This window comes from Saccoglossus kowalevskii, chromosome 7, assembly GCF_978046115.1.
Source record: "Saccoglossus kowalevskii chromosome 7, keSacKowa6.1, whole genome shotgun sequence".
Lineage (NCBI taxonomy): Eukaryota > Metazoa > Hemichordata > Enteropneusta > Harrimaniidae > Saccoglossus > Saccoglossus kowalevskii.
In genome coordinates this window covers 26,276,274-26,304,211 of record NC_140647.1, presented here as the reverse complement: position 1 = coordinate 26,304,211, position 27,938 = coordinate 26,276,274, and the positions used below count along the sequence as shown (strand labels likewise).

The window sequence follows — 27,938 nt, the reverse complement described above, 5'->3', positions numbered from 1 at the left end:
GGGTAAATATTTGCAAAAAGTTCATTCGCACTAACTTAGAGGTTTCACCAAACATTGAGGAAACTAAACCTAGAATCATGGCGATGGCGACTGACGGTGATGAGCGAGACGACCACAGTCATCGTTCTCGTAAACGCGGGGTAAATTGTGATTTTCCACCACACAGCCGTTTGTTTCTTGTATGTGCCAGGCATCATTCTGAAGACGATATAAAGGGTTACTTCGATCGCTTCGGCGTTATCGAGGATGTGTGGATTGTGCGCGAACGAAATTCGAAGGAAAGCCGTGGCGTGGCTTATGTGAAATTTGCAAAGGCTTCACAGGCTGCGCTGGCTATGGAGGAAATGAACGGAAAGGCACTGGGCAGCGAAACGAAGCCAATCAAGGTGGGTTATTGTTGAATTAGTAATTCCTTCTACGTAATACATAAATTGCGCTCGATAACTATTCATGTTCTGATTATGTTTTTATGGGATATCACATTTAAACAATAAAGTCAGCAACCGTTTTGCCAAATTTTAGTTATTTTTATTTTACTGCATTTTCTCCTTTAAGCATGGCGTTTTGCATTGTATGGCACATTTAGCTTTGAATATACTAATAATGTAGCCAACTTTATGAATGCATTATGTATTATGAGGCTAGGTAAAACATAGAGCTGAAAAAGATAGGTAAGTCAGTGGAATACGTTCTACAAAGGACATACAGTCAGTAAGTTACTTTTTTTCTGCCCGTCTACATGGTTCACTATTAATTAATAGCTATTTCATCAGTGATGTGTAACGTAGCTTAAACAATGGTTCGACTATGCAACATTTGTGATCCATGCTGTCAATATGTCTCATGTTTTTGAGTCTGGGAAAACTGAAATATTGTAGCATTGAATAGGTTACTTTCGCCCTTGCAAAAACTCTCAAATTGTTAACATTTAAAAAATTGAAAATTTGATGATTTACAGTACTTTATTTATTCAACATAATAATTCCAAAAAGGATGGGGTTTTACTTGTCATAAGTGTGTTATTTAATTACGTGTAATAAAACTTGCGTATAATTATTACTGACAAATAAATCATTAAAGAGTCAATAGCTGCATCTCAACTCATGATTAATTTCATCACTTGTATTTTTTCTTTTCTTTTGTTGTTAAACAACTTGCTGAATATCCAGCAAAGCACTAATGAGCACTGTGTGTGGCTGCTTTCTCGTTGAACAGTGATAACAAATAAATTTAAGACTGGCTCTAAATTCGCAATTTTCTTAATTAACTTGGGGAAAATAAATCAAACTAGTGACATCCACTGTTCTATGGAAATCTGGTAGGCCTCTGTTTACAGACTTGCTGCGAAAATGGTATCAAACATGTTGGAAAAATTCAAATTAAAAATAATAAGTATTACATGTATTTAAAAAAAAAAGGAATGTAATTTCTTCAAATTAAAATGGTGACAGAACAATAATGATCTTTGAGTTTCGTTCAGCTATTACTCATTTCTGGAATTACATTGAGGGCATTTTGTTATGCAAGGTTCCATAAAAATATATTGCCGTTTATATTTGACATGTTTCAATAATTTGTTTGTATATTTAAAACAAACAAAAAAAAAAAAAATTTTAGCTGTAGACCCTTAGGTAGGGCTTGACACTAAGGGCAGTCCCAAGACTAGGAAATCTTCAATCAGACAACTGAATAAAAACTCACTTGACTTTTATTAACAAAGCTGCAGAATTCACGAGTTTTCTGTTTGTTTTTGACAGTAAAAGCAGGATCTATTTTTTTTACCTGAATGGTCTGTCTGAAGCGGTTCACTTGAAGCTTGTCATTTGTGCCTAAAATGTCACTGCATCCAGTGAGATATTTCACAGTTTGAATGATTTAATATAGTAGTCAACGATGCATCCAAAATGTAGTAATAAAACATGCTTCACTTGTCATCGACTGTGATAGTCAGTTACTTTAAGTTTGCTCACTGATGTGTACTTCAGAGTTTGTACCTTTTCTAAAATGAGAATTGTGCACTGGCCAGAACAAAGACCTCGTAGTGATGTAAATGTTAGATGACTGAGGGGTGAGTGACAAAAAACAAACACGTTTTGCCAAACTGTACTGTACTGTAATACACTTGGGTCTCCTAGAATGCCGCTGACCAAATCTGTCTCTTATCGTAGAAGTCTACCAAACACTTAAAATATGATGGCAATTAAATATATATATATAAAAAGTGAACAAAAAATACTGTGATGTAGCAAATTATTTCTCTTCAGATAAATAGCTTTGTCATTTAATTACTATAGGAAAATGTCTTTACAATGCTACATATTGATTCATTGTTTTTAACGTACCCTGGTACATGTACAGTTGTAGCAACTACCACACAAATAAAATTCAATTTCATTAACATATTGCCTGCAGATCTCGGGTTTTCCCTATTCATTTTTAGCTACTGTCAAGGCTTTCAGTAGGCTTATGTGTTAAATGTCAAATGTTTGAGCAAACACTGTTTGGTTTGAGTGGACTTGACTTGTGTATAGTCATGGCAACTAAGTGAAATATAGCTTGTTAAAAATCACGAGATGATTAGCACAACTGAATTCATTACACTGCAGCTGTATTATGCCACTAAAAATTAAATTGGCTGACTTTCTATTTGACATTACACTGTACAAAGATCATCAGAGAAGGCCTTAAATGTAATTTAATTTATTCATTGTTTTATCTCATTACCCCCATGATCTCACATTCTTTTGTATTATAAGCTCGCCCTCTTTTACATTGTTCAAAACTAGATTTCTTTGCTGTATTTAGAACTTATGCTTGTGTTGAAGTAAAAGATGAATTTACCGTTTTGTATGTTAGCAAAAGTGTCATTAGTTCCCTATTACTTCCTTAATGTGTATATAACCTGTTTACTTTGGTTTGTATTTTTAGTAAATGAAAAGCAACAATTATAAGGCTCAAATTGGCTCTGAAGTGAGCAAAGCTTGATGGTTTTAAAATTAACATTTTCAGTGTCCTATACATTTACTGATAATATCAAAATTCAGTGTATAATCAACTTCTCGTGTGTTGGCAGATTGTTTTCTCTTGCAAAAAAAAGGTACATGTAACTATAGCTGTGTGAAAGGTTTTCAGTTCTTTTTTTTACTTCATTGGCTGTTAGGTCGTTACTGATGACTTAAATCACTGTGAAACCTTTCAGAAGTCATATAATCGTCAGTTTATTCATCGGTATTTCTTTGTTGTAATGTTATTCGTTTTAGACTAAGTTAATGGCGTGTAAAGTATGCGTCTAACCACATCATTCCTCTTGCTGATTAATGGAGATTTATATTAAAATGTTTGCTCTTTGCCCCTACATGCTTATTTAAAAAAAAAAAAATGCGATTAAATGTTCATGGTTAAGTGATGTTAGAATAACTTATTATTTTGGAGATGAAATTGAACTAAAAATCAGAATGCGCAACATATTGACACAAGGACTGACGTTACCTTGGTTTGCAATTCATCCAAGAAAAAATTTATTTTTAAAGCTTGTTTATATGGATATCCTACTATAGCGTCAACATTTCATCCAATAGTATTTCTGTTACCATAACAATAATATATTAAACTTTGAACATACATGTATGGAATGTTTTGTGCTAATGGTACTTATATTTTTTTTTGCACTGCGGGGATATTGACCTGTTCATCTTTTTCTGTTGCCGATTAAGAAAGGCTCTTGTTTCCATCAATGCTCGTTACATTTGAATGCATTTTGCTATTCAGTATAGCTCACTACTTTTGAGGGAAACTGTTTTACAGCTTTTATATTAAGGCTCTCCTGGATATTAAATTTTTTTAACTGTGTACTTATTTTGTATAGAACGCATTTCATCCAAAATGAGATATTTTATGAATATTTTTTAGATTGATGATAACAATTGTGCGTATGGTTTTCAAACAGATGTTGTATATGTTGTTTGTATTGTAGTGTGTGTCTGTTTTTTGTGATTTTTATTAGTACACTTACTGCGACGGTTGTCGTATTGTTGGGAACAGAATGCCACGCTTTTTGTTTATTGCATTCAGCATTCTGTTTTTTACGACTGATAACAATGACTTGGTAATTGTTTCTTTTCAAGACTGTTGTACTGGCATGTTTAGTGTTACCAGCAATGGCTATAAAAATATGTTTTGTAGTTGAAGTGCTTTACTGTCTTTTGGGGGCAATAAGCATTTTATTTGAAGCCCCACTCTCCAATGTAGAATATCATGTGTAAAAAAAAAAATGTTATTATGTGTACGCTTATGTGAAATGACAGACTGAGAAGGTGGGTCTTTGCTCAAATAAGCCATATTTGAATGAGCCATCATATATGGAATATGATTCCCAGCTTATGAGTTTCTATTAGAGAGATGTGCTTCTAATACTAGAGTAAATTCTGTAATAAGCTCAACAAATTCAAAATTGTTAGTTAGTGGCTGTGCTCTCGCTGTCGCTCGCAAATGTCGTAAATTACGAAATTTTGACGAGATTTACGAACAAAATAAATATCTATTAGTAGGATTTACGAACACATTTTGTACAAAATACCCTCGCAAATCGCCCTCATTTAATTGTCAAGACTCGACTGTGATCATCACGCGTGTTACGGTTTGAGTGATTGTCATTTTAAAGTTAAACAATGTCCCGTTACTTCTAAGATTGCAACAATTGTTACATGGTGATCACGATCAACATGAAACTGCCACTGAATGTATTTTTCCACTCTAAAGTTATTTTGGTGTCATCGCACATGCGTAGTTTAGTCGACATGTGTTTCAAGATACCCCGCGACATTACTCTCAGTATGGAACGGTTTCATGTCGCCCTTATCAAACACGTGATTTGTTTATTTATTGAAAATGGAGAGTACGTCAAAAAGAAGCAGACAACTGCTCGACGAATATTTTTCACGACGAGATGGAGAAACCGCTAAATCGTGTTCAGAACCAGAAACATATGGGTGCCCTAACCCTGACAGCACCAAGAAACGGAAAGTTGATCGTACTGCAGCACGATTTCAGAAATAATGGAAGGTTAGCTGCGGTTCCGTAGCTCTTTGGTGCGACATACAATCTAATTTTGCCCTACCAATTTCATTCGGACGTCTTGTTTTTATTTTTGTTGTTGTATGTCGAACATGGGCCGGCCAGTGTCTGTCACGTAAATAATGCGGTCGGCAACATAGGGCTATGATTCCACAGCTAATGGAAGGTGAGAAAATGTTAGCGAATCGATCGAAAAATACTATAATTTGTGTAACATTCTTACCGGGCATTCTTAGCATTGAGATCGAGTTACAAGACCGAAAGTTACTTTAGTTACTTTTTCACTTTAATTCAGAAATTTCGATGAAAATAAATAGTCATTTTGTGTCGTCATAAACGTCAACATGCGGGTTTGCATGATGAGCACGGGAGATTACTTCATAATAATATTGATTGGCATAGAGTTTTTTTTTTGAGAAATTTCCCGTGAAAATTTATTCACAGACTTGTGTTCTAGGCATTGAACTTTTGAATGATGACTATTTTCCCCACTGTTAACAATGTGAGCTTATCATGAATATGTTTAATTAATACTGAGTTATTCAAATAAAGGTTCTGGTGTCTACATTTTATATTTTGTTGTGATGTTTTGTTGTACCATCATAAATGGTACATTTTATAGAGCAGACTGCCTAATTTGATGTCATGAAATTACACACAAAATTAGAGCTCAGGTTGCACCAGCAAGCACCATTTTCAGCATGCTGTTCTTGTTTTCCGTCGGCGGATGACAGAGGGAACACCTCCCTCTCCTTCTCTCTTCCCCGTTGTGCTCGGTCGCGGGAAAATGCTCCGCAGTTTCCAGACAAAGTTTACTAATACTTTTTTTTCTTGATTAGTAAATTTACTATTACCTAGCAAATTCCAGAGAGAGCCCAGAGTGGGCAGTTTGAATTTTAGACATCTTCCCTGAGGAGTATTGGTATTATCGCCTGTCAACCAAGTATTTATTGATGCATTTCTTTTCTTTTCTGCATATTTCAGGCAAGAAACTTTAGCCACTTGTGCTGTAGGGGTGTCATTAATTCAGTCTTGCTGACAACAATGCTCTTACTCCGATACTAGCCTTCCCTCTCAGTTTGTTGGTTTGCTATAAATCATTGATCATTGACGAGATACGAGTCCAGTGAAGTGGCAATGTCCAGAGTTTCACTCATTGCATATTTGTATACCAAGGCACGAGTATACAATCATGTAAATCAGATTGTGTTTTTTTAATTTAATCTGGGTTTTGGGAACAAGTCTGGTATTTGTACAATAGCGGATCATTCAAGTGTGTTGGGAAGTGGAGTAAGATTTATACACAGTTCTGTTGTACTCCTGCGTTCTCCACTTACAATACTAACACTATAAGCCTATGTTTTCAATTCATAGCAGAGGTTACATTTACCTTCCGGAATGCTATTGAAAACTTTTTGTTGTTTTATTTAACTTTCCTTTGTATTTTTGTTGACAACCGACAGTAGTTCTTCACCAGAGGTATTTTTTTGTATCACAGACTTGGCCTTGCCTCTTTGACTATTCAGTTTCTGTGAACTGATTCTTGGTAATAAGTGCATGAGATGCCAGATATATTGGGAATTTTTTTTCCCAACCCCTTGAACGCCAAAGTCAACTTCTTTTGTCACCTTTGCATGTACATGAATTTTATTAAAGTGCACAAAATATTTCACCCACATTTTAAGGGAAAGATTATACAGTAGCAGTGTTAAAAGTAAAATATATTGGTATTCTGAGAGACGTGTCTATATTTTTTTAATGTACTTTCATGTTATCTGTCTTCTGTCTATGCTGTTCATATTTCAATTCCTTCCACATCAAAAAGCAGACCACGTAATTGCTCAGTCTAGAAAGTACATTCGTTTCTGGTCATTGCGCTTGTCAGTTAAAATTGCATGTTCATTTCTGATGTGGCAGAGGATATAAAAATCTATGACAACACGCATGATGTAGTAATTGTTCTTTGAGTCTTGTATATTGGTTAGCTTGTTGGATTGAATTTGTGCATACATGAACAGGTATAAATCAGAGTCGTACTATATTGATGTATACAGTTTGAAATTGGATATATGCAAATGATGTTGAATGCTATGTTACAGTATTTGCTCTATTAGTAGTGCATACGCTTACAGAAATTCCATCATTGTGTCATGACTAAAAGATGTAATATTTGAATGATCAAGTATACAATCAATGCTGTTGAAGGCTTACATGTGTTTCAATTGCACTTCTAATAGAGCAAATGGAAAATGCAGATATGCATTTCCAGTAGAAGCTTGTTTATTTGCTCTACTAGGAATGCATTTATTGTGAGCTTGATCTTCAAAATATGACTTATTTTAACCATAGACATCATTTATCAAAGTGTATTCGCTACTTAAAAATACATCAAATACAGTATTGTGAATTACATTTGTATAGGAGATGCCCAATTCATTTTGTTGATTTCAATAGTTTGAATGTGCATCTAACTATCAAATGGAAACACTATTTTTAGAAACCCTGTACATAGTACTGATGTATTATATAGCTCTTTGTCAAGTACCAGGTACCTGAATTACTGGTAAATAGAAATCTTGCTTTTACGAGATTGCAGTTGAATGTTTTTAATAATAATAATATTCTCTTTGTTTGTTGTCAGGTAATGATGGCTAACTCCAGATCATCTGGAAGCTCACGTGATATTGACCAAAGCGAAGAGTTAATGAGGCTATTTATAATCATTCCTAAGAAATCCACAGAAGATGATATCAGAGAGAAATTTGAAGGTGAATTATATGATGAGTAATTTTGTATTCTACGAGGAAATGCACCTGGCAATTATCTGAATCGTATATCGAGAATGCATATCATTTCCATCCCTTCTCAAATGTCGGCTAGCTTTAACGTGGTCTTATTGTGTATACTGTATTACGATGTTACCGATTACCTTGATGTATCTAGTGCATCATACTTTTGTGATTCTCTCTGCATTACTTGTTTCCAATGTGCAGGGGTGTCAGCTGCTGTTGCATCTCTTTCTTTTTAAATTTTATGTACGTGTGTTTTCAGTAGCACTGCAGTCTAATTTCACCAGAAACAATTAAATTTTCGCTGAAAGGAATTTTTGGTTGTTTTGTAGCGAATTTATTTTCACTAATTTTTAAATGTTAAAATGTAGAAGAATAAAGGTATAGTCGTCATCCATTCAGCTAAAAATAAATTCCAAGCGAAAAAAAAAGTATTTAGTAAAGTAAAGCTATTTACGCTCATCACTTCTATTTCTATTCTATTTTTGGGATGTGCATCGAGATAAATATGTTTTGGCTCCAGAATGTATTCCTAAAGCAATCGGTAATTGAATTTATCAGAGAAATAGAAAATTAAATAATAGTGATAAAATAAAATTCAATAGAATAAAAAAAAAAAAAAATTGAATAAAATTATATAAAATAGAAAAATGTAATGGAATTCTGCCTGGGATGTGTCGTTTTTTACCTGAATGGTCACAGCATGTATAATTGATTACTCGCGTATATTATTCATTATAATTATGCATGTGCTTGCACCTGTTGAGTACAGACAGGAAATGTAACTATTTTGCTTCTATTATTTCCTCTATCTAATAAAAAAAAAGTGTACACCATAGAAAAACATGGTTTTGTCATATTGCATAGATATTTGACATGGAAATCTTACTGATGACACTTGAGCAACTACTGTAGAATACTTTATTTTCGCTTGGAATTTATTTTCGCTGAAGGGATGATTCCGTGAAAATACAATCCGGTGAATATACATTTTTTCCTATATTTTACATTAATCTCATCAAAAATCAGTGAAAATAAATTCCAAGCAAAACGCCCAAAAAGCCTTTTCAGCGAAAATAAATTCCAGCGAAAATAAAGTATTCCACAGTATTTGAAACAATATTGATGAGATTGTAGGCATACATTTGTTATAACAGTATCGACATCTAGACTTTCAGGAATTTTGAGTGCAGTCAAACCTGTGTTAACGGCCACCTGGATATAGCGGCCACCTGCCTATAGCGGTCACAACCGAACAGTCCCTACGAATTTTACATGTAAAGTACCCTGTTTACAGCGGCCACCTGCCTAACGCGGCCAACGGCCACGCTTCAGCGGCCGCAGTGATCAGTTGAACTGCATATAACGGACATAGATCCCGGATGTCTTGCGGACTACTGCCTTCCACCTCAGACAACGAATAAGCTCACAAAGGACAAAGTTAGCACGTTTTCACACCTTTCATTCAACCGATGGCTTCGGCAATTATGTTTTATTCTTGTTTATAATTCAGTTTACCACGGCAAGCACACCGTACCGATGGCTATGGAACGCCAAAAACATAATTACGAATTTGAAAGTGTCATGCTGTCATTAATGTTTTGTTGAAATATGTATACATTGGAATAACTTACAATTTTGTTCAATTAATGAATCGAGCAATCACAATGATGACGACCCGCAAAAGTTGTGTGAGTCGCCGGGACACAGTCACGGTCCCTATGCATGTGGCTGGGGTGAATCGGAATGCCGACAGTAAATCCCCGATCAAATTGATTACCAACAAAAAAAACATAACAGCTCACTTGTTATTTAGTATCGATATTTATTCACTTTGAACTCCTATAAATACCGATAAATACGCATGTAACTGGAACTGATAGCAAAAAGTAAAAAAATCAACACAACGGCCATGCCTGTTTATCCATCCAAATAAATTATGCTAATTAGCCTTGCGCATATGCGTTCTTGTTCTTCCGGGGTTATGATAACTCGGGTCAAAAAGTAGAGTCGTTTCCGTTAGCCCTGCGTCAGTGTGTATCGATCACTGCGAGGGAATGTGTGTGCAGTATCGTCTCGTTGTCTAAACTAAATTCGTTCAACAATTTTTTTTCGGTCGCTACTGCCTCGGTACATGTAACAATAGATGCTTTTAACAATGATGTTAAATTGGCCCCAGTTCGCCGGCCCATTATTACCTCCATGGCCGGCCAAAGCCGCCAGGCATATTTCACATGTTTCTATTGTTGCACCAGTACAATAACATGGAAGTCGCACAGATTTCGATTGCGCAAAGTAATGTTTTGATTAGGGATCAACCATTTCGTAAGTGAGGTAGGTCGAGAAGATTTTTGAAAAAAAATGAACGAAATGTTAAGGGAATTGTGATTTGGGAGGAAACTTTCAAGTTGTCACGTACATGTAACTGGAAGGATACAATAGATAAGTGTTCTTTCCGTATACGTAACGTTGTAGAGATCAATAAAGCACTGCTAACTGTCCCTCTTCCTTCTCCTTGAAAGAATTTGCTATAACCCAGAAACATTCCGATTTATTAGAACAGTTACCAGGCACAATAGATATTTAAAGAAACAAAGAAATTCAGAATAGCTAAGCAAAGCAAGCTGAGTGATTTCTTTAGTAGGAAATGAGACTCAAACTGCTGCTGAACATCAACTTTACTGTACAAATCTTCAAATAATTTTCATACTACTCATTATTGTGCAATGATCGATTTTAGTTTACATAATACAATTTAAAATCAACATTTTTATTTGTAATAAAGTGTTTGGATACTGTGTACAGTAGTGTAATAGTGTGTCAAATGGGGTTGCGAGATCCGTTTTAATACATTCAGTGCCTAATTAATATTCATGAATAAATTAGTGAACCTGTACAGAAAGGCCACCTGTCTATAAAGGCCAAAATTTCAAAGTCCCTTGGGTGGCCGCTATAGACAGGTTTGACTGTATTGGATATACTGTAAAATACTTTATTTTTTCTTGGAATTAATTTTCTGATTTTTGGCTGAAGGGATGATTCAGTGAAAATAAAATCCAGCGAATATACCTTTTTTCCTATATTTTACTTTTAACTTGTCAAAAATCAGTGAAAATAAATTCCATACAAAACACCCAAAAAGTCGTAATTAATTCCAGCTAAAATAATAAAAGTATTTTACAGTATTATTATAATAGTATTTACCAACTCGCAATTAAAAATTAAAATTCTGATACAATATTATGGTTTATGATCCTGTTTGCTAAAAGTTTATTGACACATACTGTATTTGCTCTGAATGACAATGACAAAAAATGTGTCTATGGCCAACTTTTTGTTTTATGGCCAACTTAATGATTCTGTATCCAATAAATGCAATTTGAGAATAATGCAAATTAATTCCAGCTAAAATAAAGTATTTTACAGTACATCTATTGTGTCCCAGCATTAATGCATGTATTCAGAAATGATCAGCTGCATTAGTTTTACACTCGTGTGGTTGACGTGCCAATAATATTTCGTATCTGGTTTAATTTAACAGAATACGGTGACATTGACTACATCAATCTGGTTCGGGATAGAAAGTCTGGAGATCCGAAAGGATTTGCATATGTCAAGTATCACAAGGCCTCAAATGCATTGCTGGCACTGGAGAAGGTCGACAGAAGTAAGCTTACTATAATGGTTCATTTATCCTTTTTTTTTTTTATCTGTCCTCCTTTTTAGATTAAAGTGAAAATTAAATTGGATGTTGAAGATTGTACTTCAGCTATTCAGGATTGAGTTATAGCTCGTTCTGATGATTCTGAGAAGTCAGTATGGCTGAATGATGAATTGAATCAATGTATATAAAAATAAGATTGGTGTAAAATCATTGAATCATCAGGGAATGTTGCGCGTCATGTCCCGTGTGACTGATTGAATTATCAGGATTTTTCAGATTTGTTGACTGATCTAGCACATGTGACAACTAAGAAATAAGACCATGTTTGCACTTTTGAAAATAATTTTTTTTTTTTTTAAATTGTGTGAATTACCTTTGACGAAGTCCGAAAACGGGGACTTATAATTCGGTCTTCGTCCGTGCGTCCGTCCGTGCGTCCGTCCGTGCATCCGTCCGTCCGTCCGTCCGGAGTCGTATCTCAGAATTCCGTTCATTCTTTGCATGTGCCTAGTACTTTATGTGGGACATATGCACATGCAGTTGTTTAGCGATTCGATTCAAAATGGCCGACTGGCAGCCATTTTGTTTTTTGAAAATGTTGTATTTTGGACATGCTTTGCCAGTTTTCATTCAAACTTGGTACATAGATTATACATGTTAGGATACATGTCCATGATGATTTATTTCACAATTGGATTACTACTATATTTCCACAATTTATGTACCATTTTCATTCGTATTTGGCACATACATCATACCTATCAGTGTGTTTCATAATCAGATCAAAGATGGCTGAATAACGGCTGTTTTTATTTTGGCCATATTACTATGACACGAAACGCGTGTTTTGATGTAAATAAACAATCTGTTGTATGCGCCACTTGGAACTCAAGTTTCAAGGACACGCTCGCGACAACCCCTCCGCTTTAATATGATGAGCACAAAGAGAACTTAACGGGGACTGTGTCATTTTCAATGACTTGTTTTTTAGCTCCGCTGTCGACTTTGTCGAGCGGAGCTTATCATATGAGTGATTGTCCGTCTCCGTCGTCGTCGTCCTTGTCAATGTTTTACTTTTTCGACTTCTTCTTGAAAACTACAAGCCTGAATGCTTTGATACTTGGTGTATATGTACCTTGGGTAGACCTCTTTTAGGTTTGTTCATTTCATGTTGATATCTTCAATTCTCTAATTTTGGTGAATATTTTTGTCATTTTTGGTAAAAAGTGATATTTTCGACTTCTTTTTAAAAACCGCAAGTCCAATTGATTTGATACTACATATATAGGTACTACATGTGGACCTCTCTCAGATTTGTTCATTTCGTGATGATATCTTCAATTCTCTAATTTTGGTGAATATTTTTGTCATTTTTGGTAAAAAGTGATATTTTCGACTTCTTGTTAAAAACCGCAAGTCCGATTGCTTTGATATTACATATATAGGTACTACATGTGGACCTCTCTCAGATTTGTTCATTTTGTGATGATATTTTCAATTCTCTAATTTTGGTAAAATTTTTTGTAATTTTTGGTAAAAAGTGATATTTTCGACTTCTTGTTAAAAACCAATAGTTCAATTGCTTTGATATTACATATATAGATACTACATGTAGACCTTTCTCAGATTTGTTCATTTTGTGATGATATCTTCAGTTCTCTAATTTTGGTGAATATTTTTGTCATTTTTGGTAAAAAGTGATATTTTTGACTTCTTGTTAAAAACTGCAAGTCCGATTGCTTTGATACTATTCATATTGTTCATTTTCTAATGATGTCTTCAGTTCTTTAATTGAAATGTGCATTGCTAACAGCGGAGCTATCTCAGCCGATAGGCTGCTTGTTTTAGTTCTGATAGCAATGTTTAATAAAAGGATGTGAATATAATAAAAAAAATAGGGTTACATGCTGGTGTCAGAATCAAAATAAACTGTATTTGAATGACAGAAGAGTTTTGAAAAATAATAAAATTCACCAGTTGTCAAGGGCCATTTGTATTCAGATAGCAACAAATGAAGTGAATAGATCATATACCTGATACCTGTTGAGATCTACTTTGTCAAATATATCATTCATTGAATACAACATTCGTTTTTCCTTCTCAAACAAATTATATATATACATGTAACAGAATTGTGGTGATGATTTGAACGCAAAAGTGTTTTTTTATTTTGCATAAACATCCTGACAATGTAGCTTGATACCAGCACTTGTGGGTGATTAATTCAAATTTAAACAAAAAAAACCCCAGTAACTACAGGGTTCTATTAAAATACTGAAGTATTGAGTCAAAGTGGCTTGTAATCTCCATCAATCATTCAATTGTTGATTCCCATATGGTGGTGTATTATGAGGGATTATATTTGATGTGTTTTCAATATAGTCTTGTAAAATATATTTATATTTAATCTTATATTTTCCCTTAGGTTGACGGCTTGGATTAATGCTACTAAAATCTTAATCTGTTAAAACGAAATTAGTTTATTAACAGTGATTAAATTGAATTAAATTTACCGACAGTTTTTTTATTGGCAAGCTTGCTCAGTGACTTAGAGACAGATTCACCTTTAGTAGTTGTTGCTTCGTAGAAAACATAACAAACTGCTGTTTTTCTTGGTATATCTCAATTTTTACTTTGTGTGCAGTGATGATGAAAATTACAACAATCTGCAATGTTTTCATTGTCGGTGTTAACAATAATGATGGTGGTCACGATAAATTGATTAAAATTACCCAAACCTTGTTATATTTTGATAAACATAAACTAGCTATAGTTCATAGTTGAATGATCTAGGTTAATACACCAATTTAGTTCCCCTTTCAGACTAAGTGTATGTTTTGAATATTTTGTTCTTTTCCAGGTTTCAAGGCAGTTTTGGCTGAACCCAAAATTTCTAAGATCAACCGAGAGAGAGAGCGTGAGAGAGATCGAGATCGAGACAGAGACAGAGACCACATGCCAATGCAACATCAGAACAGCATACCTTATAATGATCCTTATCAGAGTTATGCCGCCAATGTTTATAATACCGGTTCACAAGGAAAATCAGGTAGTAGTATTTGACATTTGACGTGATTCCCTGTATCTATTTTTGAATCAAAGCAAATTATTCAAAAAAAAAAATGTTCGCATTCAGTTGTTCATCAATTAATATTTATCGTATGTAAAACTGAATCTATGGTGTAAAATGGTTTGATGTGTGCCCGCTTCTAAAAGCTTCCCTCGAGTACATGCTATACATGAAGAGTAGTGGTCTTCATGACAATATGTGTTTGATGTAGGTTCTAGAGACCTATCCATATATGGCTTGAATGTGTTTGAAATCATGCAATTGTGAAGACCAATGTCATTTAGGATTATAATACCGTGCACTGCCTGTTATTGAAACACCATATTCTCATTGGTCGATCGTTACCATGTGCAGTTTTTGAGGTCAACGCACAAGCATACGAACAAGATTGTGCATGCTAGCGACTCGTTTACATTCAGCGTTTCCTCACATTTGTATAGATCGTTTAAACAACAGTTATTTGTGGAAAATAAATTTTCTTGCAAATAGAGGTTTACATTATCGTGTGATAATGTAAATATATGGCGTCATAAAAATCTCTTACTGTGAAATACTTAATTTTAGCTGGAATTAATTCTCGCTGAAAAAACTTTTTGAATGTTTTGTATGGAATTTTGTATGAAAATGGTATATTCGCTGGATTTTATTTTCACTGAATCATTCCTTCAGCGAAAATAGCAAAAATAATTCCAAGCAAAAATAAAGTATTTTACAGTATTCTGATATTGGTGATTTATAAGATGCATTAATGGTCAGTGCATCATCCTTCATTACCGAAATCAACAACAATCTTCTTGTATCACACATCCACACAGCGAGGGCCATAGTCGATCAAAGATGCATTCATATACATTAGCTGAATTATATGCATGTTTAAATAAGTGATCTGCATATCTCTTACGCCAACTACATATATTACATAACCATCTGATGATGTAGCACAGGGTGAAAAAAAAATATTTTTGCTTGTGATTCTACACGTTTATTTTTTCATTTCAGATTTTGGTTCTGGTATGGCTTTACCAGATCTGTTCAGTGTTAGCCAAAAACTACAAGTGATGGCAGAGTCAACTGTCACTCAAGACCAGTTATCCAGACTATTTGATTTAGTACCAGGTTTAGAATACTGTAATTTAACTTGGGATTACACAACTGGAAACGCTAAAGGTATGGGACACCATATTAAAACATATTGCTTCTTTGGTCATATATATATACAAATATAGATTGTTTTAAAGTTGAAAATAATCGGTTGTTTCTCAGTTCTTACATTTTTACCTTTATACCGTATTTGTCTTCAATTAGGCGCCACTTTGTTACACTTTCATGTCCTGGTGGCGCTTATTTGTGGTTAAATTTGAGCAACTTTGTTTCAAATGGCGCTTATTTCAAGCACTTCAAGTTCTAGTACCGGTAATTGTGTTACAAGCCATTGTTTTTGCTCCATTCTGGTGATAGATTATTGACAATATTTTACATTACAGTCTGACGCTTAGTCACTGTAGCCTTTATTTTAAATACTGAGTAAATGACCCGTTTTCAGACAGTTTAGAAAGTTATACAAAAAATATCATTCTTTAGAAAACATTCACAATTTGCGTACAATCAACAGAAAAATAAAACAAACACAAATTCAACGCTTATTAGTCAATGATCACGGTAGCAAAATCCGGTTATGCTGCATTCCACGGTTACGATTATTACTCAGTAGTAGTTATAATAACGTACAAAAAATAAAATGCAAGTAAAATTCAACTTAATTTCATCGTAAGCGAATGATTCTGGTCGCATGTAAACGCTCGGCGCGATTCGATGTCTGCCATGCTTCCTGTCTAGGACTTGACCTGGAACGCGTTTTTTGACCTGATAGGTCAAGTCGTTAATTAACCAATCAAAATGCTGGATGATGCCAACGTGATCAAATTACCATAGCTCATTTAAATAATGTATGAACGCAATGCGGAAGTGATTTGCCGATGTTTGCGATATTTTGGCTTTGATTTTGGTGGGAAAAACGGCATGATTTTTTTTTCAAATCAAGAAATTAGTTATTTTTGGAAAGTAAACTGAGCATTTAAAGAATAATTTAACACTGTTTACTGTGACAACAGCGCATTTGAAACAGAACATTTTTGCGTTGTTTTAATTTCGTTTTTATGGACTATGCGAAATTAAAAACCACGCTGATATTTTCTACAGTAGACCATGGAGCTCTTTTTTTAGCTCCATGAGTAGACTAAAAAGACATGTTTCAAGAGATTATAGACCGATTTCTTAAAAATTGTTAGAAACAAAACCAATTTTTTTTTACATAAAAGCCATTCGTACAGTAACAGCGAGGGACTTCTGCGATCGCGTCCATCGCTACGAACCGGTAACCGGTAGTCGATCCGCCGGCGCCCAATTCACGATCATTACGTGCCAAAATTTCAACTTTGTCTGGCGCTTAATTGAGGTGTAAAATACAAAGTTTTTGTGGCACTGGCGCCTAATTGAAGGTGGCGCTTAACTGAAGACAAATACGGTAGTTAACCCTCAGATAAGATTTCCAATATATAACACTAGAGGGTGCTGTTTAATAGATTAATGATGTTTATATTATTTGGTCTTGCACTGCAGACATAGTTATAATATTAGACATCATTGGACGCTTGGATATGCTTCATTCAGTGTTGTCTATTGTCACTGCTTTCCTTCAGCCTTCTTATTTCCTGAACTGTTTCCACAATTGCTCTCTTTTTGTCAGCTATCGCTGTTGTACGGTACAATACCACTGCCGCTGCTATGTATGCCAAAGAAAAGCTGAATGGCTTTGAGTACCCACCTGGTTACCGAATTGCTGTCAAGTATATCCAAGATGACCCTGGTGCCTGTAAAGAAGGGAGTAGTGGTAATAATAGTCTTCATATGGATAGTTCTGGAGCAGGTGGCTTGTTAGGAACAGCTCCACAATCACTGTAAGTTACTGCGTTCAAAGTTATTCATTACAATTTCAACATCAAGCTTATTTTCATAACTGGAATGATACATGTGATCATTTTGTTGAAACTGATCAATCTTTTAATAGGCTTAATTCTTATTGTACGAGTTTGGTGTTCAATTTTCTGATTCTAATGTCCATAACTCAGTTTTCAGCAAGGAGGAGGTGGCGGTGGCGGTCAACAGCAAAGATTTGGTAATGGAGGTGCGCAATTATCTTCGGCAACACTGCCAGGACAGCAGTCGCTTGCTCCTAATGGCAGGTACGTCTGCATATTCCCATATGTGTGGAAGCATTCATTGATATATTAATCAGTTTAACATCTGGGAAAACTGCTACAATTTATTATTCTCGTGTGGCTTCCTCTAAAAATAGTAACCCATGCTTTAATATGTGAGATCTTGAAAGCATGAATTAAAGGCTAGACCGTGATTCTATCAACCATATCAAAATATGTCACTTTTCCAATCAGTTGCACTTTATATTAATGATGGGTTGAGGTAGACTGGTTGTGCGGTGGTTTAAAAATCATTTAGAAAATTGCATATCTCTCAAAGACTGCATTTGAATGGTGGCTGATATCAAAGCTGTAGCAGCAAACTGTCTGTTTATGTTGTAGTAGTTGTTTGTCATTGGAGGGTATGACTCACTTTCTGTATGTGTGGCATTTGGCTGTATAGTATACAGCTTTCCAAAAAAAAACTTGATCATCCGTTAAATCAAAAAATGTTTTGGGTCTCAAAACGAAAATATGGAGATGTATTGCAGAGAGTTGTTAAAATAGAAAACATTGTAGTCGTCAACACAGATCAACTTTTCCTTACAGTAGGTCTGGAAATAAGTATTATTAAATGTATTGCGGATTGACAGTGTAGTAACAGTCTATTAATTTTACCACACAGTGAAACTGCGGAGAGGTTGTTTGTAATATGTCACCCGCAACCACCACCAGCACATCTGCTCAGAGACGTGTTCAGTCGATTTGGAAACTTGATTGATATATACATGTTGGGGAATAGAAACTATGGTTATGCTAAATATTCAGGTGAGTGTTGAAATTAATGATAATCTATGTCATGCAAGATTTCCTACGTAAATTGCATGAATACATTGCAGTGATGAAATCAATTGTTTTGTTTCGCTCACGCTTTTAAATAATTATGCCTCTTGTCAGCACAAGTGTGGTTGCAGATATTTTACATATAGGCAGATCCAGACTACCGTAGATACCCTAATTTAGGCGTCCCTCTAATTTAGGCGTCCCCGAAAGGTCAAACCTAACAAAAGAATTCTAATTTAGGCGTCACCCAAACCTGAAATTGTACACAATGTATCGAAGTTGTAAAGTGCACCAAGCTAAGAACATGTGTTAAATTTCCCAGTCAAATCCAGACAGCTTGACTTCCTGTTAGAAAGGCACTTTCTTTGTTTCAGACCTAGTACATCAAGTGTGAATTACCAATCCATGCAAAAACAACTTCACAATTTTGGTCGAGCGATGATCACATGGGCACAGTCATATACCGCTACCGTATTTCGTTCGATCTCCGATGTACATGTACTGCCATAGTTGGTATGATGCAAAGTGGCTTATCTAAAAGTCTGATACTGTAAAGGGGGTAATTATTCACTGGGTTTTAATTTAGCTTATTTCGCTGAATGGAAAAATGCGCAAAATTAAAACCCAGTGAATATGTAAAATTTAGCATAAAACACATTATCTAAATAACGAAACCGTGAATTTAAAACCCACTGAATATGCCTGAAATGGTAAATCAGTGAAATTTAAACCCAGTGAAAATTAGTCATTTTACAGTAGCTTCTAACTAAACGACGTCATGGCTAATTAAAACAAGAAAATTTAGTGAATGCAGTACACCAAAGGAGCTTATGGCGTCTGCACGAGACAAAACAATGCCATTTCAATAAACTACCAATCAAAGGAATTTACATTTATCATTTCTTGTTAATATTCATTCCCAGTTTTATGTTCGTATTATATTTCTTCCAAGTGTTACACAGCAATGATTTTTGTACCTAAAAAACATCAAAGGCATACCGCGTCCAATGTTTTGATTAACTGTCGCGTGAGCGAGTATGTAACTTTATTGCGTCTGCAGCGGTCAATGGAGTGTCTCGGAAAGTGTCTGGGGATGTTGCTAAGTCCCTCGGTAATTAACTACCGGGTGCGGGAGTTAGGTGTATGTAAATATTATGCGCATGCTGTAAATTATGTCTATATGTAATGTTGTTCACATTAAATGTGGAAAACAGATAGTTCTCATTCTAAAAAACGATTACAGACCACTATATATTTTCGCTTTTTTTTACCTCTCGGTCTCACGAATTCATCGCGTGATAAAGGACCGCCTTAATGCGTTAGTTTCTGCATCGTTTGACAGGAGGTCACATTAACATCCAATCAAAACGCCGCGTTCACGCACTTCTATTGCAACATGGAAGGTACGTTCCATGATTGCAACATATTGCGGAGTGTTTGAGCACAACTTTTGGTACAGTCGGCAAAACAAATCTCGGTTGTACGATTAAAAACAAGATTGTTTAAAATACATTTATCCCGGATTAATCGTAACTCTCGACTGAACGATGAGGCCAGTTACTTTCAAATAATTGAGTATAAATTATCTCTCGCCTCTCGTGCTAGGCATACAGTCCCGAAAGCTGGCCACCGGATACTCGTTTACCAAGTTTGACACTGATAACCGCTGCCTGGGTGGTTTCCTGGCATCGTTTCTCGAGTCTGGCACGTACCTGTGATAAACACTTTTGTTTTTACGGTATAAATATAGAACCAATATAGTCGATGAATCACTCTTTCTCGCATCGTGATGCACAACGCCACTCGACAATGAATTCTATTACAAATTATTTTGCCAAACGTCCTACAGAAGATGATCCATGCACTCCATCGCCTAAGAAGAAGTCATTTCCTATTTTTCAAAAGAAAATAGGCCAGCTACCACGTACTCAACTTGGTAAAACAGTTTATGAGCAGCCACCTGATCAATCAGACAGCTTGAGTCGTGCCGGTGACACGAACTCCACAGCCGGATGCGCTGATACAGCGATCATTCGTCGTTGATATTCGACAGATCAGAAGAGAATGGTTGTCCGACATGCGAGGGAACATGGCCAAAAATCTGCATCTAGAAAGTATGGCGTTCATCCCAAAAATGTTTACCGTTGGGTAAAAGATGAAATGAATGGAAATCTCAGCCGACAGCGTGTTTCGAAATATGGCAACAAGCCCGGCTCCGGAAAAAAATTGACGTACCCACAAGAAATAGAAGACTTACTTGTAAAGTTAATTTTGGTGTTGTGGGACAACCACGTTCCAGTTACAACGCAGTTGTTACGACTGCAGGCAAAAAAACTTATCAGCCAACATTGTATCGATTTTAAGGCATCGAAAGGATGGGCCCAACGATTCTGTAGGCACCATTCGCTGGTTATTCGTCGACACACTTCTGTTGCACAACGCCTCCCAAGAGATTTAGAAGAAAAAATAACTGCCTTCCATGAATTCATAGTTTCACAGCCACAGAGGTATGACTTTCCCCTGGATTTGATTGTAAACATGGACGAAACACCCATGTATTTTGATTTACTGCCGACAACCACCTTGGAGCGAAAAGGGGCGAAGTCTGTTTCGGTAAGGTCGACGGGAGCTGAAAAACGTCACCTCACTGTGATTTTGACCGGACTGGTAATGGCAAAGTCCCTCCCCCCTATGGTTATTTTCAAAGGGGTGCGTAAGCTCAACATTAACGTCCCGCCTGGTATGGTTGTCGAAGTCCAGAAAAAGGGCTGGTGTGACACGGATATGATGAAAATATGGTTGCGGCGAATTTGGTTTCGTTATACAAAGTCACGCGAGTCACTACTAGTTTTTGATTCTTTCCGTGGTCACTTGCACGACGATATCACTGCTCTGCTCAAAGCTAACACTTCACGACGTGCTGTTATACCAGGCGGGTGCACTTCCAAACTTCAGCCTCTTGATGTTTGTATAAATAAACCATTTAAGCAATACATGAGAGAAGAATGGTTGGCGTTTATACGACAACAAGTAGAGAACACCCCAGAGGGACAGCGACCGAAGACGGCAACCAGACAAAATGTTGTCGACTGGGTCGCGAGTGCATGGCAGAAATTGATAGACAACCCGGAAATGGTGAAGAAGTCGTTCAAAGTTACTGGGATTACAAATTCGTTGGACGGCAGCGAAGATCAGTTGTACAGATGCCCAACACTACAGAAAGAGGTGGAGTCATCGGCAGCCGATAACATGAATGTCAACTTGACAGAAGCGGAGGACGAACATCAGAACGACGACGCTTCCGACTCCAGCAACGATAGCGACTCCGAGAACCTTCCGTCCAATGAAGAAATGATTGAACGTTTTTTCAACAGTGACAGTGATGACGATGAAGAGGAATTTCTGGGATTCTGATTTGTTTAAATATGTTCTAAACGAAACGTATTTTTACTTGTTTTTTTTTCAGGTTTCGTATTTCGTGAGTTATTTTGTTTACACTTGTCTAATGTGGACGATGTTTGAACTCCTGAAATTTTTCTTAATTATTTTATCGTGATATCATGCACACTATTTTGTTTTAATTTTTCATAAAAATGTTGGTAATATACTTTTTTTTTTAAATCACTAACCTGACAGTTGTATTAAAAACTGTAATAATAAATTTTCATGTCAAGTACAAAAAAATGTGTTGATCACTGCTTGTTTATTTTGTATATAAAGTTTACATTTACATGAGTAAATCACCTGGTTCTTCATCAGTATATGTCTTGTTCCATTTTGTTGACAATCCTTCTAAAAAGTCCTGTTCCAATTAACACTCAACCAGAAGTTATATATTCTTGATGCCCCACATTCCACAAACCAGAAAGGTGCAAATAAAAAAAATCATACTTGTTTGACCCTGTGACCCTTGAATAGGCGCCGCTTGCAACAAATTGTGCTAAATGTATTCTAATTTTGGCGCCATGAAGAATTGAAATGTTGCAAAAAGGACGCCTAAATTAGGGTATCTACGGTAGTAATTTTTGAGACTACATTCATTGTAACCTGTGATCATTGGTTCAAAAACAATTCTTGTTACGGTAACTGAATTAGGTTTATGAATACCATTAAATGTGCCATTATGTATGTTAGCCATGTACAATTATTGCTTTGATTCACAGACAAAGAGAGTGCCAGACAGGCAATGCAGACCTTGCATGGGCAAGAGGTATTCGGCATGAGGTTGAAGGTACTGCCGGCTGAACCGCCAGAATCGCGCAAAAGACAAAAAACTGATTAATTAATAAGGAGGTATGTATATATGCAAATAACAATGCACAGCTATCTTGGTTTCTTCTTTACTGTTTTCTTGTTAATATACGTACTGTAGTGTTCCATGGGTTCTGTCTGTGGTATTGCCATTCCAAACTAGATCTTTTACATGCACATATTTGAATTCATTTGACCTATTTACCAAATCTCAGAATAAATGTCTTTATTTGTTGCAAGGCACGTACTGTAAAATACTTTATTTTAGCTGGAATAAATTTTTGCTGAAAAGACTTTTTGGGTATTTTGTATTGAATTCATTTTCACTTATTTTTGACGAGTTGAACGCAAAATATAAGAAAAAAAGGATATTTGCTGGATTTTATTCTCACTGAATCATTCCTTTGGCGAAAATTAATTCCAAGCGAAAATAAAGTATTTTACAGTTTTTGAAATGTACATTATATTTATCTTCAACTGTTGAAGTAAATACAAAATGTAAATTTTGTGATTACACTTCTAATGAATTTTGTAAAGTAAACACTTTTTATTAAAATGAAGTAAAATGTCCTTAACAACAAATCAGTCTCATGCATGTTACTTTCATTAGAGTTGCGCTTAAGTCTGGTTGTAGGATGGCAATAACATAGAGAGGAGTTTTGGAACATTACTATGGTAACCATAGCTTTATAGTGACCCTATTTCTTGAGTAATTTTTTGCCTTAACTTATCTCTTCTTGTTTGTGTGTGCATTTCTCTCCCTATGCTCTTACAGTCAATTACAATATTAATTAATACATCTCCAGCCATTTCTTGTGAATGCATTTTATTACATTGTTGATGCTGATCATATATTTATAACAAGCAGGCTTGCTGTTGTCTCGTCACATGGTACAAAAGCCACCGAGAAATTGACCTTGAAATTCGCACCATTGCATGGCGTTATTAGTTATGGCTGGCGATGTGCTTAAGACTACTGTAAAACATGTCTTTTTCGCGAGCATGTCTTTTTTTTCGCGAATTTAGCGAGAGAACTGATTCGCTAATTCAAGATGTCGCTAATGACCTTATTATCAATTCAAAATGGCCGCCAAACAAAGAAATCAACAATGACAAGAGAGATTCGCTAAATCAACATTTCGCTATTACGTCATTTTACCACAATTCGCTAAAATTGCATGCCGCTTTTTCAACATGTTTTACAGTACTTTCTTAACATAGATGACAAGAATGAGTAGTTAGCAATTCTAAAGATCCTAAAACATCACAGTCGTTGTGCCACGTTGTTTGATGCAACAGTTAAGATACCTGGCACAGTGGATGCAAGTAACAGTCCTGTATTGTTGGTTACCAGTTTCCAGATATACTCAGTGATATTATTCTGTCAATGTTTTCACAATCTAGTTCAGTTTATCTTGTCAATAAATCCTAAGCAAAGTGCAAAGTTTTATCACAGAAAGAAAAAAGGTTTTCAATCCAATAATAAGAATTTATTAAACTGCCAAGCATTATGTTTGACGATCTCCTGTCTCAAGCATTTAAATACTTAAATTATAAATTCATGAACCGCGTGATGATGTGCACACGACAATTGTATCCATCATACTGGTTTTTCAGAGATCCCACTCTGGCAGTCAGGTCATGTTTTTACACAACGTCCTCCCTTCTTATTTTTCACTTAGTCCAGAATGTCATAGTGTCTCAATCTTAGTAAATTACATGGATGTATGGCCTAAATTTATTGAATTGTCAAAAGTAGAAAGTTATTGAATAAGCAACAAATATTGAATAGATTGTGTGGTAAAAGTACTTTGCATCATGGGAGGTTTATGCAAATTATTTTCTTGTGACATCTGGTTTGTACTGCCAAGAGTGTAGGACTGACTTGCTTCCATGTCGCTGTATGCACAATACAGAATAATAATAGTAATACAACAACAAAATTCAATCTGTTTTCTTTACTTTGTTTTATTTTTGTTTGTTTGCTTGGTTATTGCACAGTTGCGGTAGGTATAGTATCTTTCAGTGTTTTTGTTTATTTCCTTACAATCATCCAAAGTACTTTTCGCTGGTATTAATCTGCTAAAAAATGCTAAATTATTTGTCATGATATGACAAAGCATCAAGGGAAAGAACATTGGCAATAGATTTGATTTTCGCTATTTCACCCCTACAATGAAAATAGAGAAAATTGTATGCGAGGCGTTAAATCTGTTTTTATGACTAACATGGTAATTCACATGCTGACAATTTGAATCCAAACCCCTGATGTGTGATTTTTCTCCATTTTTGCAAAAAAAGTAAAATCATACCAGATTGCTATTGCAGCTAAAACTGTGAGCTGTCTAATGTAAATATCAGTTCCAATACTATAATTAAATGTTTTTTCTTTCACTAGCTTCAGTGCTTCATGTGAAAGAAAAAAAAAATTTGTTTGCATCCATGAATACAAGCTCCTTTTTCAGAGAGGGGCATCAGATCTAAAATTGATTGTTTCGAGGGACTTTTAAACATTCCAAATCCATTTTAATGCCAATGCATTTATGTTAGCACATCACTAAACAAATACTGCATTGGGCCTCTAAGGTAAAACCAGTGTACACAATCTGGAAAGTAAAAGAACCCATAATTAGAAATATATATCTTTTGATCATTTGCACCTTTACTAGCTGGGCTAAAAATATCTTTGTGTCATTAAAGAAACTTGTTTACTTAGTATTTAATATATTTAAGTTAGGGTACCCAATTCTTTTTCAATGAATAAAGGCTTCTCAACCTTTGCCCCTTGTGGTAAGTATGGTATCATTGTCATTATACATGTAGCTATGCTTTCCTTTATTTTTAAAAATATTTCTCTTGCCTCTTGTTGACAAATTATTTGGTTTATACCGTTAGATTTAGTAATAGCAGGTGAGTTGGTATTGTATCCATGCTCAACCGCCATGCTGTCTGTCGAATCTGACAGTTGGCTAGTTTTCACCCACAATTAGTATTATTTAGTAAAAAGTGACAACTGGTGCATTGTGGGAAGATAGACAATTATGACTAATGACTATCAGTAGTTTGTTCTCTTTAGCTGAACTTGATTATGCAGATTGTGTGGGCCGATCAAGATCGGGCAGGAAGAAATGTACTCAATCGGATGTGCATCTTGAATCATCTGATTTTTTTGGGGGGTGTACCTATTTATCCAATGGTCATCTAGGCCAAATCAAGTGAATAGGAATGCCCTATTCTGTGATCGGTCTTTCCAAATGTGCATTAATCAAGTTCGGCCATTTTCTTTATTTTGAGAAAGACATAATGATGGAGATGGTGGACTGCTGTTAGAGGGCCAGCAAGTAAATGTTCCAATTATCCTATCATATATAATTGCTTCTTTTTTAACAGACATACAAGTGTGAGAACAGAGACTACCTGACAGATTGTTAAAACAACCCTATACCCAACCAGATAACAAAAACAACAACGGCAAGACAAGACTGGACAGCTGACAGGATCATTTTTTTTACTCGACAGTGAGCTTGACCGACTGAAGGACTACGTGCAAATGAACAAGACACTGCCCATACATGCATGCATGTGTGAGAGTGTACGTGTGTGCATATGCACATAGCATGTAAATTCCGTCTATGATACACATTGGGAAAATAACAGACAGAAGACTACCATACAAGTTAACAGTGCAGTGAACCGACTAACCAAACGTGTGATTAAGAAGGCACCCGGACATGTTACAGCTCAAATTGTGCTCTGGTTTTATAGTTTTAACATCTCACTGACGTTAAGTTCACCGCTCTCTTTATTGAGATCATTTTTCCCATGAATCACCTTCAGTTTATTGGACTAACTCATTGTGGGGTGACAGGGATGATAAGATGCAAGGAGATAGCATGGAGAAAGAGCATGCACTTTTGTTGTAGTTTAGTATTTTTAACTGCTTTAGCCAATATTATGTTATAAATTTAAATCAGATTTTATGTGTTTTTTTTATATATATATATATATCCAGATACCCACCCTTTAGAATATCCGAAAAGTGTTTATTCAAGTCAAAATAATATTTTCAACTTTATTGAATTTGTTGCTCAAAATAATTCCCTCTTTGTGTTTTTCAGTAAGCAGGTTCCTAAATGTGAGCATTAAATTTACTTTCGGTCGATACAGTAAATAAAAGGAAAAAAATTTAAATTTTCACCTCTTTATCAAATGTTTGGGAATGGTTGTCCTTTCTTTCTTCCTTTATGTTTATTTGAATAGTGCTCGGCCGATGCTCAAAGATCACTAGCTTTCTTTCAGAGTTGCTATGGCGATCATCACATGTGATCATGTCTTTAGTAATTATTGTAAAATGTGTACCATGGATGGATTGTCAGATTGTCTGTTACAAGTTGATTTGTATTTCAAATTTAAATATTTGTCCTGTCTGGGACTGAAACTGAAAAGTAAGTTCTCATGAATATTTTCATCAATTCTTCGTGCATTAAATTCAGTGTGGTGCTGTAGGAGCAATAGGGGGCTTCCAAGTCGTATGCTGCAAAACTACTTGCTCTGTTGAAGCACAAACCCCTCCCCCTCTCCTGTCAGTACCCTTAGAACTTAATCTTTTTGTTTTTACCTTTCTGAATTGTCTGGTTCTTGCCATCTAGTGTAGAAAAATATACTACATGTCAGACACAAGTTTTCTGATGATTTTCTTGTTGAAAACAAAACATGTAAAAAAAAATATTACATGATCTTGTATAAACCAGTATTAAAAATCACGTGCAGTCATATTTCCCCCATAGTTTTATTGACTTAAAATAACTTTATTTGAGGGAGAATAAAGTGATAATTATGTACTTTTTTTATAACATTGGTTAAAAAAAGAAAACATCCTTTTTTCAGATCAATTAGTCTAGTTTTATTAACACAAACGGTAAGTTGACTTGAACCTGAAGGATGTTTTCTATTAGTGGTGTTTTATGGTCAGTGTGTGGCTGTCATTTTATGCAGTATAACTTTGTTTGCATGTTTAAAATAAATGAAACAAAAAAATATCCTTGAAATAA

At 35.4% G+C, this 27,938-nt stretch overlaps 1 protein-coding gene across 2 annotated transcripts; it reads left to right on the top strand.

Moving 5' to 3' along the window:
• Positions 1 to 38: 38 nt before the first annotated feature.
• Positions 39 to 27,938, top strand: LOC102809938 (RNA-binding protein 45-like). 2 transcript variants are annotated; one of them, XM_085501379.1, is made up of 10 exons: positions 39 to 386; positions 7,715 to 7,841; positions 11,404 to 11,529; positions 14,387 to 14,575; positions 15,596 to 15,763; positions 17,343 to 17,553; positions 17,725 to 17,838; positions 18,479 to 18,621; positions 22,800 to 22,929; positions 26,278 to 27,938. In XM_085501379.1, exons 1-9 carry the CDS (start codon positions 78 to 80, stop codon positions 22,916 to 22,918), a joined length of 1,506 nt encoding a protein of 501 aa, XP_085357505.1. In that variant the 5' UTR covers positions 39 to 77; the 3' UTR covers positions 22,919 to 22,929; positions 26,278 to 27,938. The 2 variants fall into 2 exon arrangements, with proteins under 2 accessions (XP_085357505.1, XP_085357504.1); XM_085501378.1 differs by having other exon boundaries at positions 14,387 to 14,578.